We start from the raw sequence: 12903 nt of genomic DNA on the forward strand, positions 1-12903 counted from the left end.
ACATGTAAGAAGTAGAAAGTACAGGTACTTCAGTTCAACATGTAAGAAGTATAAGTAAAAAGTCGTCAGAAAAATAAGTAGTGGAGTAAAGTACTGATACCAGGAAAATGTACTTAAGTATCAGGAGAGGACTCTTTAAAGTAGAGACACTCAGTGGCGACTGGTCATTAGGGGCAGGTGGGGCACAGCCCCACCTAGTGTCAGCAGAAAGTATTACAATAATGATTACAACAAAATGCAAAAAATAAATTAAAAAATATATAAAATATATTTTAAGATCATGTTTAATCATCTGATTCGTCTGTACATTGCTGTTTTAGTATGTGTTCTTCTAACTAGTGTCTACAGTGTGTGCCTATTGAGCTGTTTAGAGCCATGTGGGACAAAATCTGATCCTGCCCCTCCCTCTGACTGTCTAAGTGAACGGTGACTGCAAAAACTACACTGCGCATGCTCAGAGTATTTTCCTATTTAATGTGTGTGGCAAAAAATAATGACCATAGGGGCAAAGTGCTGCCATCCCCACCATACGTCATCTCACATCATTCAGAGCTGATTGGCTGTAAGTACGTGTGCCGCGAAAAGTGTGGTGTGTGAAGAGGAGGAGAGAGAGCTGCAGTGAGGCGTCCTAAAACCAGGAAGTAAGCTGCGCATGGCTTCCCTCGACAAAAAAGCAACGAGATTTCTCCATAGGATTTTAGAAAATAGCTCAAAATAAGATCTGTGGGAAACGTAGCTGTTAGATAAATGTACGTTTTGTTCAGCCGGATAATATCCACATGTCTACCCTACTTTTATCATTTTCGAATCATAAATCTATCGATTAGATTAGATGTATGATAGACTTTTGAAACTACAAGAAGATAAGGAGGACTTTTACAAAAAAGTAATAGAGATGTTTGTCCAGAAAGATAGGTAAATGGACTTAATCTTCAAGTCAAGGTAAGACCGCATGTTATTGAAAATGGGATCTTACTAAGAGAGAACAATTCAATATTTAAATGATAAAATTACATTTTTTTGGGTATCCTTCTGTTGAACTGTCTGTTTAAAAGTAATTGAAGCATCAGACAAAAAAAGCTTTTGAAAATAATATTATATTTTGATTTAATATATTTGTAAACCTGAAGAGTCAGTGCCAGTGCCTCACCAGCCATGAACCTCTCTGCAGAAGCTTATATAGACATCTGAGTTTTTTGTGCCCCACCACTTTTGTACATATAGAAACGCCACTGGAGACACTACATACTGATATACACCTGAACATCAGCAGGAGAGGACTCTTTAAAGTAGAGACACTACATACTGATATACACCTGAACATCAGCAGGAGAGGACTCTTTAAAGTAGAGACACTACATACTGATATACACCTGAACATCAGCAGGAGAGGACTCTTTAAAGTAGAGACACTACATACTGATATACACCTGAACATCAGCAGGAGAGGACTCTTTAAAGTAGAGACACTACATACTGATATACACCTGAACATCAGCAGGAGAGGACTCTTTAAAGTAGAGACACTACATACTGATATACACCTGAACATCAGCAGGAGAGGACTCTTTAAAGTAGAGACACTACATACTGATATACACCTGAACATCAGCAGGAGAGGACTCTTTAAAGTAGAGACACTACATACTGATATACACCTGAACATCAGCAGGAGAGGACTCTTTAAAGTAGAGACACTACATACTGATATACACCTGAACATCAGCAGGAGAGGACTCTTTAAAGTAGAGACACTACATACTGATATACACCTGAACATCAGCAGGAGAGGACTCTTTAAAGTAGAGACACTACATACTGATATACACCTGAACATCAGCAGGAGAGGACTCTTTAAAGTAGAGACACTACATACTGATATACACCTGAACATCAACAGGAGAGGACTCTTTAAAGAAGAGACACTACATACTGATATACACCTGAACATCAGCAGGAGAGGACTCTTTAAAGTAGAGACACTACATACTGATATACACCTGCACATCAGCAGGAGAGGACTCTTTAAAGTAGAGACACTACATACTGATATACACCTGAACATCAGCAGGAGAGGACTCTTTAAAGTAGAGACACTACATACTGATATATACCTGCACATCAGCAGGAGAGGACTCTTTAAAGTAGAGACACTACATACTGATATACACCTGCACATCAGCAGGAGAGGACTCTTTAAAGTAGAGACACTACATACTGATATACACCTGAACATCAGCAGGAGAGGACTCTTTAAAGTAGAGACACTACATACTGATATACACCTGAACATCAGCAGGAGAGGACTCTTTAAAGTAGAGACACTACATACTGATATACACCTGAACATCAGCAGGAGAGGACTCTTTAAAGTAGAGACACTACATACTGATATACACCTGAACATCAGCAGGAGAGGACTCTTTAAAGTAGAGACACTACATACTGATATACACCTGAACATCAGCAGGAGAGGACTCTTTAAAGTAGAGACACTACATACTGATATACACCTGAACATCAACAGGAGAGGACTCTTTAAAGAAGAGACACTACATACTGATATACACCTGAACATCAGCAGGAGAGGACTCTTTAAAGTAGAGACACTACATACTGATATACACCTGCACATCAGCAGGAGAGGACTCTTTAAAGTAGAGACACTACATACTGATATACACCTGAACATCAGCAGGAGAGGACTCTTTAAAGTAGAGACACTACATACTGATATATACCTGCACATCAGCAGGAGAGGACTCTTTAAAGTAGAGACACTACATACTGATATACACCTGCACATCAGCAGGAGAGGACTCTTTAAAGTAGAGACACTACATACTGATATACACCTGAACATCAGCAGGAGAGGACTCTTTAAAGTAGAGACACTACATACTGATATACACCTGAACATCAGCAGGAGAGGACTCTTTAAAGTAGAGACACTACATACTGATATACACCTGAACATCAGCAGGAGAGGACTCTTTAAAGTAGAGACACTACATACTGATATACACCTGAACATCAACAGGAGAGGACTCTTTAAAGTAGAGACACTACATACTGATATACACCTGCACATCAGCAGGAGAGGACTCTTTAAAGTAGAGACACTACATACTGATATACACCTGAACATCAGCAGGAGAGGACTCTTTAAAGTAGAGTTACTTAAAAACATAAATACTTGAATGAAGTCCAACCCAATGAGCATTACAGGTCAAATCAGTGACTCTCTTCTGCCACCTATCGGCAGTTGTTTGAAACTACACCAGAGCAAACCCTTTTTTTTTTCAATCCCCGTCTGTTTTTTATTTGACTATCAAATGTTCCTGATAGTTCCCAGGGCAACATGGGGAAGGTTTTACATGTGACACAGAAAGCCCTGCAGCTGGTTAATATTCAACCTTGAACTTAATTGAAGTCAATGTTTGTTCAGTTATTATGGTCTGAGCGGCAGCTGTGCTCCCAGTCTGTGTGTGTGTGTGTGTGTGTGTGTGTGTGTGTGTGTGTGTGTGTGTGTGTGTGTGTGTGTGTGTGTGTGTGTGTGTGTGTGTGTGTGTGTGTGTGTGTGTGTGTGTGTGTGTGTGTGTGTGTGTGTGTGTGTGTGTGTGTGTGTGTGTGTGTGTGTGTGTGTGTGTGTGTGTGTGTGTGTGTGTGTGTGTACGTGGCAAAGGGAGCAGCTGTTGTTGCTCTCCAGTCTCTTGTTCGGCTTTCTTTGAATGGAAGCGTTTCTTCTGGGATTCCTCTGGAGGATATCTGAGCCCATCGCTTCGGAATAGTTTCTCAAGTTCTCCGCGCTTCGATAGCTGGACTTTCACTTTCACTTTGGTCCACGTGGGATATTGTTGGCTGTCTCTGCAGGTATGTGAGGTTTCGTCATGACTTCCTTTCCTTTTCGTCGGAAGCTGCTCCGGGAACTACTGCACTCATGCATGTGCAGAATCAACATTATGTGCACTATTATCTATCTATATGTCAAGTGTGTACTTCCTCTTGTCGGTCTCCTGTCTCTCTCTTATATATATAGTTGTGTTATCACGTCATCGTTTCACTCAAGTTTTCTTTGATGCTTCTTTAAAAACACAATGATGTGCATCTGCTTTGTTGACAAGCTGCTGCTGTGAGTATTCCCACATTGTCGTATAAAGGAATATCTTATCCTTTCTATCTTAAAACTTAATTATATCTAGTGCTAAGAGTTAAAGGGGGTAAATACACTCAATACTACCCAACATGCTGTATCTGTATGTGTCAGGTAGTACTTTCTGTCGCACACCTTTTACGTCACCGTGGGTTTTTCAGGTTGGGACGTTGGGACACGTGCGTCTGCAGAGTCAGAAGATCAGAAGGAGAAAGAAAGTCTCTGTGATCTGGACGAGTTTTAAAAGGTAGGATCGCTTTCAGGAAACACGTTTAATGTCTTATGGTCTGTGTGTATTCATTACTCTGTGGCGGTTTGAACGTACTTTAATGTACATTTTGATTATCAAGTACAATAGCAAGCAGGCTATGTGCCGTTCAGGAATAACCCTAAACGTTTTTGGATCTCGAACGAACTTTCGAGCGTGTCAGCACTCGAAAAAAAACCCTGGAAAAACCTGAATAAATGTAGAACGAGCGAGACAGAAAAGCCAATTAAAAGGCAATTTCTCAACATGATTCCACAGAAAAGCAATAATAACCATTAAATAGCAGTTTGATGCTACTTTAGATGCAGGTATTCACGTTTTTTTTGTCTCCTTTTGTGCTTCGAAGGTCGAGTGGGCGGGGCCTAAATGGAAGATTTAAACATCACTTTAAATCTTCCATTTAAAGTGATGTTTAAATCTTCCATTTAGGCCCCGCCCACTCGATCGGTATCGGCCGATACTGATTCCAGCGATCGGCGATCAGCCCCGAAATTGGCGATCGGAGCATCCCTCTTTATAGCTCAACGTTAGCCGCCTTTAGCTTAGCGGTGGTGACGTGAAGTCATGTGACCGTGCTGTAGTTCCTTTATAGCCCAACATTAGCCGCCTTTAGCTTAGCGGTGGTGACGTGAAGTCATGTGACCGTGCTGTAGTTCCTTTATAGCCCAACATTAGCCGCCTTTAGCTTAGCGGTGGTGACGTGAAGTCATGTGACCGTGCTGTAGTTCCTTTATAGCCCAACATTGGCTTTTCACTTCAGAAATCATAAAGTGGTGGGAATATGTGGAGTTTATCCTGTTGAACAAAATGTGTCATTTTTGACACAGAGATTATTTTCTGGAAAAATCCGATCCCATTGTTTTTTTGTGGAGGGAAATTCTAAAAAAATGTAGTTAACCTACAAAAAAAGTGCCATACCTGCAAAACAGAGGGTGTAATATGTTGCTGTTGGCTGGTTAGAATACTCAAGGTAAGTTGAATAGAGCGGTGCAGGGATGACGAATTTTTGTAGGCCGACCCTGAAGTGAGCTGCTGGTTCCCTCCACAACAAAGCATCGAGATTTCTCCATAGGATTTTGGAATATTGTAAAAAATAAGATCTGTGGAAACGAACCTGTTTGATAAATGCACGTTTTGTTCAGCCGGATAATCTCCACATGTCTACTTTCATAATGTTCTAATCATTACTCTAACGGCCAGAAGCAAAATGCTAACGTTATGCTACAAAGGAGCTACAGGCGAGTCCAGCAGCACGACGTCAACGTCACGCCGACTTCAGATCCATATTCAAACAAAACGTGATCCGTCTCTTCAATGCGTCTCAACCTCAGACCTTAGTTCAGATAGTTTCCTAAACCCTACGGAGAGATCCCATTGGCTCTGAGACGAGGGAACAGGAAGTGGAGAAATGCTAACTCACTTCCGGGTTTTAGCACTCGTCACTGCACCGCTCTGTAAGATAATATAAATAAAAGATTGTCGCTCCAATTGAAAGTTTCTCTTTCTGTTATCAGGAAGCCATCATGGTGAAGCTGAAAGAGGAGCTCTGGAGGACTCTGCTGGATTTAAAAGAAGTCGAGTTTAAGGATTTCAAGTGGTTCCTGGAGCAGGAGAATCTTCTGGAAGGTTTTTCCGGGATCCCAGTTTCTCGGTTGGAAATGGCGGACAGGAAGGACACGGTGGATCTGATGGTGCAGAACCATCAGGACGATGGAGCTCGGGAGGTAACCAAGAAGATTCTAGAAAAGATCGGCCGAAACGATCTGGTTTTGGTTTTGGTACGCAAAGGTACGTTTAGTAAAAGTATTGGAAAAGTCTCAAATGCAGCATCGAGTATTATTACTAATGGAATTGAACTTACGCTCAACTCGGTACATGTTTACATCCAACTGCACTTTATATTCTACTTCATACCGTCTCTATCGAACACATGTATTTCTAGTTTTGTAATTATCAACTGCACTGACACAGACATGTGCAATAACTTACTTCCTGTTCCTGTGTTTTCATGGTAATGTTATTACTAGAGCCGGGACTCGATTAAAAAATGTTATCTAATTAATTCGAGGCTTTGTAATTAATTAATCGAAATTAATCGCATTTTTAATCAAATATACACATTTGACCTGAGAACAGTGAGATGCCATTTCCACATGGATGTGACTCCACGTGGTCTACAGTCGAGTGCAGTCCAGGGAGCCAGGGAGCTGGTTATTCTCTCAGACGTGGACTCACTTATCCTGGCCCTGAAACCAGTCGTCTGGTTGGGTGTGGGTTGGGTCAGGGTGTGGTTCCTTGCACTCATAGTCGGGCTAACGTCCACGCTAGCTGCTACATGCTAGCTGCTACATGCTAGCTGCTACATGCTAGCTGCTACATGCTAGCTGCTACATGCTAGCTGCTACATGTTAGCTGCTACATGTTAGCTGCTACATGCTTTGCATTTAGGTGATACTTTAGGCTTGATGAGCTGCGGTGATATGCAAATTCTTTTTTGCATAATTTGCACACCACCGTGTTCTTGTCGACGCTTCCATCCGTCCGTTTTTTAAAACAAAATGTCCCATCCACGGGGCGACCAAAGCGGTCTCATCAGCTTGTTCGTTCATGTTTGACTATTGTTCACCGTGGTTTGTTGTTGTTTGAAGTCCCATGCTGAAGTCATGAATGTTAGTTGGTGCTCCAGTATAATCGGTACGCCTGAAACTCATCCAGTGAGAAACGTTCCGCTGTGCAAAAATAAGTGCGATTAAAATGCGTTAATTTTTTTAACGCGTTAATTTTTGTGTAATTAATTAATCTTAATTAACGCATTAAAGTCCCGGCCCTAGTTTTGTACGAGTACTGTTCAATGTATCATAGCTCCAATTTATAGTCACTTTATATATTAAAAGTGTTAGCTTGTATTGTCAAAATGATACTTATACTGTCTGTTATGTGTCATGGCACCATCGGGAATGCTTGGAATTTCGCCGTAGTGACAATAAAGTAATCGTTGTATTAAGATTAGATGTATATGGAAGATGTCCTGAGGCAATCCTAAGCATCTGAACCTTTTAATATATTCTTTCAGATCAAATCCGTTCTTCAATTAACGTTGTATCAACTCTGCCGATGAGAAGGAGATTAGAAATAAAAGCAGTGTTCATAAAGTGCGACAAGCGGCGTCACATTTCCGCCGTCAATAACCGTTAATCCACCGTTAAAATGACAAACGGTGGGGGCCATCGATTAAATCGGCGCTTGCTAATCAACGTTTTATTCAAATTCAAAGGTTTTATTGTCATAGAGGCGACAGTGTAGACATGGCAACGACATTCTTCTGACCTGAGCTCCTCCAACGATGCAATATATATAATAAAATACAAATAAATAAATAGTGCAAGAAGTCTATATACATGTAAATAGATTATGATATGTACAAGAACAGAATATGAAATAAAATAACGTACATTAAGACAATATTAAATACAGTTTATTGAGCAATGGTGCATTACGGTTTTAAATTAGAAATGATCTCACCGTGCTAGACGGTTTCCAAAGAGCGTAGGCATGTAGAAGTTTTGATTTGGACATCAAGTAAACCGTTGACACAGTAAACAATACTCACGACTGACCAAACGTGTTTCTGTTTCGTTTCAGACCTCAAGAACCACGAGAAGGAACAGCTGGCGGAGACGAAGGCTGAAATCAAACAGATGATCCAGGAGAGACAGAAGAGGATCGATGAAATCAGTCGATCGGCGGAGATCAGCAGTAAATCGGCCGACAGACATATCGCAGACAGTCGGCAGGTCTTTGAGGTTTTACAGAAGTCTGTGGAGAGAAGTCTAGATAGTCTCATCGAGGAAATTGAAAAAAAGCGGGAAACGGCAAGAAAACAGGCGGAAGGATTCATCGGAGGGCTTGAGAAAGAAATCTCTGAGCTGACACAAAGAAGTGCTAAGGTGGAGCAGCTCTCACGCAGCGAGGACTTCCTGCAAAGCGTCCAATCGCTGCACGCCATCCCCTTCACCACGAACTGGACGGAGATCAGTTTCACTCCACCAACATATGGAGGAAGCGTGGGGAAAGCTGTCAATCTGCTGGAGGAAATAATCAAGAAAGAGACGGAGAAATTGATAGCGAAGGCCAAGCTGAAAAGGGTCCAGGAGTCTGAAAAGGATGTGACTCTAGATCCTGAAACGGCGAATGCCTACCTCGTTCTGTCTGACGATAGGAAAGCAGTCTACTGCGGCGATGTCGAACAAAGCCTTCCGGACAACCCAGAGAGATGTGATCCTTCCAGAAGCGTATTAGGAACGCAGAGTTTCTCTTCCGGAAGATTTTACTACGAGGTTCTGGTGAAAGGGAAGTCTTCGTGGGATTTAGGCGTCGTCAAAGGCTCGATCGCCAGGAAGGGGAAGATCCACGCGAGACCTCAAAGTGGCTACTGGACAATATGTTTACGGGAAGGCGATAAGTACCAAGCCTCTGCCGAATATCTCAAAGTTAAACGCCAGCCCGAGAGGGTGGGCGTATTCGTGAACTACGAGAGGGGTTCGGTCAGCTTTTATGACGTAGATTCTGCAGACCTGATCCATAACTTTACTGACTGTGCCTTCACCGAGAAACTCTTCCCTTTCTTTAGTCCCGGTCTTCATTACGGTGGGAAAAACTCGGCACCTCTAATAATCTCGCCTGTCGATTACAGTGATTAGATTTGATGCTTTAAAACAGGGCTGTCGAAAAACATACGAAGGGCTGGGCCCCTCAGTCGAGGTGAGGTACATGTCCTCTTAAGTTATGAGTTAGTGAAATCAATCAAATGTAGGAGACATGGAGAAGAGAGGACACATGTTGATGTAGAAGAGACGTGAAGAAGAGGGGACACGTGTTGATGTAGAAGAGACATGAAGAAGAGGGGACACATGTTGATGTAGAAGAGACATGAAGAAGTGGATTTTGTATAATAGGGGACCTTTAAGACGTATATTGCCGTTTGGTTTAAGTACCAGGATGGGCCACTAGGTGGTGTCCCTCCTCTTAGAGTACATCGAGGAGCATGTGTGTGTGTTGTCTTGCTGTAACTTTATTCTCCAGGAAGAAGTCGGTTTGTGCATTTGAAGAATACTATTCAATAAAACATGGAAATACATTGTATTGCCTTTGGCTGATGCTAATGCTATGCTACCAACACGTTTCCGTAATGACTGGAAACAAGAGTAAAACAAGACGTCTGTATTTCTGGAAACGAAATTAATCACTGTCTACTAGGGATGTAACGATATATCGAATATCGCGTTTTTTTTAATTCCCTTTTTTTTATTTTAAACCTTTATTGAACCAGATGGTCCCGTTGAGATCATCGATCTCTTTTTCAGGGGAGACCTGTCCAACATGGCAGCAAGCAGGTTACAACAAGAACATAAAACAACAGATAACACAACAGGCCATGGTATTCACACAGGGCTACATGTACACACCTAGAGACATGGACAAGTACCAACAGTATATCTATATCTCTGTCAATAAGCCTCACCTCCTTGGCAACAACTGTATTGTTGTTGAAGTGGTGGAGAGACACAGTTTGACCCACTGCTGTCCCCCATGGCCAAAGCATGTCTCTCTGTCCCAGCGACATCAGTACCAAGCGAGAGAGTTGTTTCCTCAGCAGGGGGTTTTGCAAACGCCCAAACATCCCAGCTTCTACCTGGACATGTGGACATGCTCATATTCCTGAAAGATAACCTTGATGACGCTGAGTGAGAGATAATAATTCCTTACATTTATTAAAGCGCTTTTCCAGTGCTCAAAGCGCTATACAGATACACATTACACGTATTTTTTATAAATGCAATGGTCACTGTGGACAATACCCCTTTAATACCGGGGCTCGGGACCATCCCTACCAGCGACTGATACGGAAGTGTAGTACCGCCGTTTGCCACAACGAATACTTTCCTCAGAGTCCGGCGCACTTCCCGGGGGCTTGGGCTGCAGTCGGATAATCGGAGAGAGAATTACTTGAAAAACTAAAGTGAAACTTGATTTATTCTATTGCAGGGTATGATTATTATATTGTTGACACTTTAAAATACTACTGTCTACTAAAATGCTACAAATGAGATTTATTATTTCATAAAGAAAAAAAATTCACATTTCTTTCCTTTTATTTTTCAATATCGCGACACATATCGTACCGTGGACTTTTTATCGCGATATTATGAGTGTTTGGTATCGTCACATCCCTACTGTCGACTGACCAAAGCAATCTAGTCTGAACAAAAGGTACAGCCAGAAAAGACCTTTGAGTCGATCTTGACATGTTTGGGAATATGATGACAGCAACACACCTTCATGTTTCATTCCTCTCTCTATTTCAAACGTCTCCAGCGATAAGACTTGATCTGAACTATAGGATGAATCACTAACTAAAGTTATCAACAGATGTGATTCAACAGGTAATGATATTATAATATAATGTAGGACATGAGGAATATGCTTGGAAGCAGTCAGAACATGTATTTGGGTTTGGTTTGAGTACCAGGCTGTGCCACTAGATGGCGCCATGCCTCTTTGTAATTCCTCACATTGTTATTATGGGCGCAATAAATCACTTTTTTGAAGGCCTTAGGTTGTACTTTTTTCGAAAACTTGTCAGGACTGGTGAACAATTAGATATTTTGAGGGTTGAGTTCTTGGCAAACAGCTCTATAGCGCCCCCTATGTGCAACTTTTGGCACTTTTCAGGTGCCATATTTGAACAAAGTCCTCCTACAGTTTTCATTATCAATAGTTTTACAGGTGTGTGTGTGTGTGTGTGTGTGTGTGTGTGTGTGTGTGTGTGTGTGTGTGTGTGTGTGTGTGTGTGTGTGTGTGTGTGTGTGTGTGTGTGTGTGTGTGTGTGTGTACACAGTATGATGTGGCATGTTGTTTCTCTTCTGCCTTTTTTCACAATAATAAAATGTTTCCAAAACAATTTCCTCATTTTTATTTGTTGAGCGAAGAATAGCAACGAGAGGTGGGACATTGCATCTTGAGAATAATGTATTTAACATAAATAAGAACAACAATTAGAAGTGTTTTATTTATTTGTATTTACCTGCTGTGCCTCAAACAAAACGATCCAAAAGAGTTGTGTGTACATAAAAGTATGTGTAGTGAAATTGTTGAGTCAAACCCGAGAGTGTACAATACAAGTACGGGATAATACATGTCCAAATCAAAAAGCTAAATATAGAAACTAAGAAGTGAGATAGTATTGGTAATGTTAAATAGAGATGTTGGTATTATCTGTGCCATGTGCTGTGAATACTTCCGGGGGTTGGGTTAAGACTGACGGCCATTTTGAAAGATAACGAGGGGAGAGGAATGAAAGCAAGACAACACGCACCTCGTCAGCTGAGGATCCTCATGGATATCTTGCCGTACATCTCAAGAACACGAAGGGCTGAGAAGAATTCAGCCGGGTGAGTTTTTTATTATATATTCTTGTTTTAAATTGATATCACGTGTTTAGTTTTGGGGGTGTCTCGCCTTAAGATGTGAATAGTTCAATTAAAAGCAGCGACAAAAAGAAAAGTCTTCAGCCTGGATTTAAAAGTAGTCAGAGTTAGTAGTGTGTTTTATAAGTTTCTGTGCATGTCTGCAAAGGCTAACATCCCAACGTTTCTCTCCACACTCTCCCCGTGCACTTAAAAATATGTTGTGTCTTTGAATAAGAAGCGCATACGGAGCCCCAGGGGGGTCAAACTCAAACACTCAGCGGGCCAACATTAAAAAATGGGTGCTAGTGGAGGGCAGGACTGGTTCATGAGTACATTTCCCCACAGGCCGACAACAGCCTCAACAAAACTATTCCCCTCAAAGAGAAACCAAACATGCCCTTCTGTCGTGAGAGAAAGTGCAGAAGGAAGCATCCTTTGAAGTCAGTGTGCTGCTCTGAGATGCTAGCTCAGACACTTGGCGTCTCATCAGGGTGCAAGGTCATCAATGTTTGGGCAGGAGACCCTCAGGATGAAGTGAAGGTGTGCGTGCAATATACCGGCGGGCCAGATCTAATAGGAATTAGAAATTATCCTGAGGGCCGAAATTAAATCCACCACGGCCCTGATTTGGCCCCCGGACCTCGAGTTTGACACGTGTGGTCTAAAGGTTAAGACAACAACAAAAGACAGAGAGAGAAAGTATCTTGTTCGCACTCAATACTTTGAGATAGTTGCGGATAGCCGAGTGGGAAGTGAAGGAGACAGCCTTCTTCACTGCAGACTGCTACGTGGGGAAATAGCAGCCACACATTATTCTGAATCTTAACGCTGACCTCCCCCCCGCGTGGAAAACAGCTTCTGGAGTTTCCCCTCTGATCTTCTGAACTCGTTGTCTCTGATATTCCCGTTCGCTCAGGTGTGAAGCGTGGAGATTTAAAGAGGACGTGTTTCTGTTCCTCCGTTCGGCTTTCACCCCCAGGGTGTCGGTCTGAGGCCAACAGTCCAAAGGGTTT

At 41.9% G+C, this 12903-nt stretch overlaps 1 protein-coding gene across 5 annotated transcripts in view; it reads left to right on the forward strand.

The window, feature by feature from the left end:
* LOC117443128 (E3 ubiquitin-protein ligase TRIM21-like) overlaps window positions 1–11324 on the forward strand; it is a 17410-nt gene extending 6086 nt beyond the window's left edge. Inside the window, exons 1-4 of one of the 5 annotated variants that reach the window (XM_034079070.2) lie at window positions 3672–3873; window positions 4315–4400; window positions 5936–6209; window positions 8064–11324. In XM_034079070.2, coding sequence (XP_033934961.1) covers window positions 5945–6209; window positions 8064–9121 — 1323 coding nt within the window. In that variant the 5' untranslated portion in view covers window positions 3672–3873; window positions 4315–4400; window positions 5936–5944 and the 3' untranslated portion in view covers window positions 9122–11324. The other 4 variants (XM_034079071.2, XM_034079068.2, XM_034079072.2 and 1 more) reach the window with 4 other exon arrangements.
* The last annotated feature ends 1579 nt before the right edge of the window (window positions 11325–12903 follow it).

The sequence above is a fragment of the Pseudochaenichthys georgianus genome, unplaced genomic scaffold, assembly GCF_902827115.2.
Source record: "Pseudochaenichthys georgianus unplaced genomic scaffold, fPseGeo1.2 scaffold_544_arrow_ctg1, whole genome shotgun sequence".
Taxonomy (NCBI): domain Eukaryota; kingdom Metazoa; phylum Chordata; class Actinopteri; order Perciformes; family Channichthyidae; genus Pseudochaenichthys; species Pseudochaenichthys georgianus.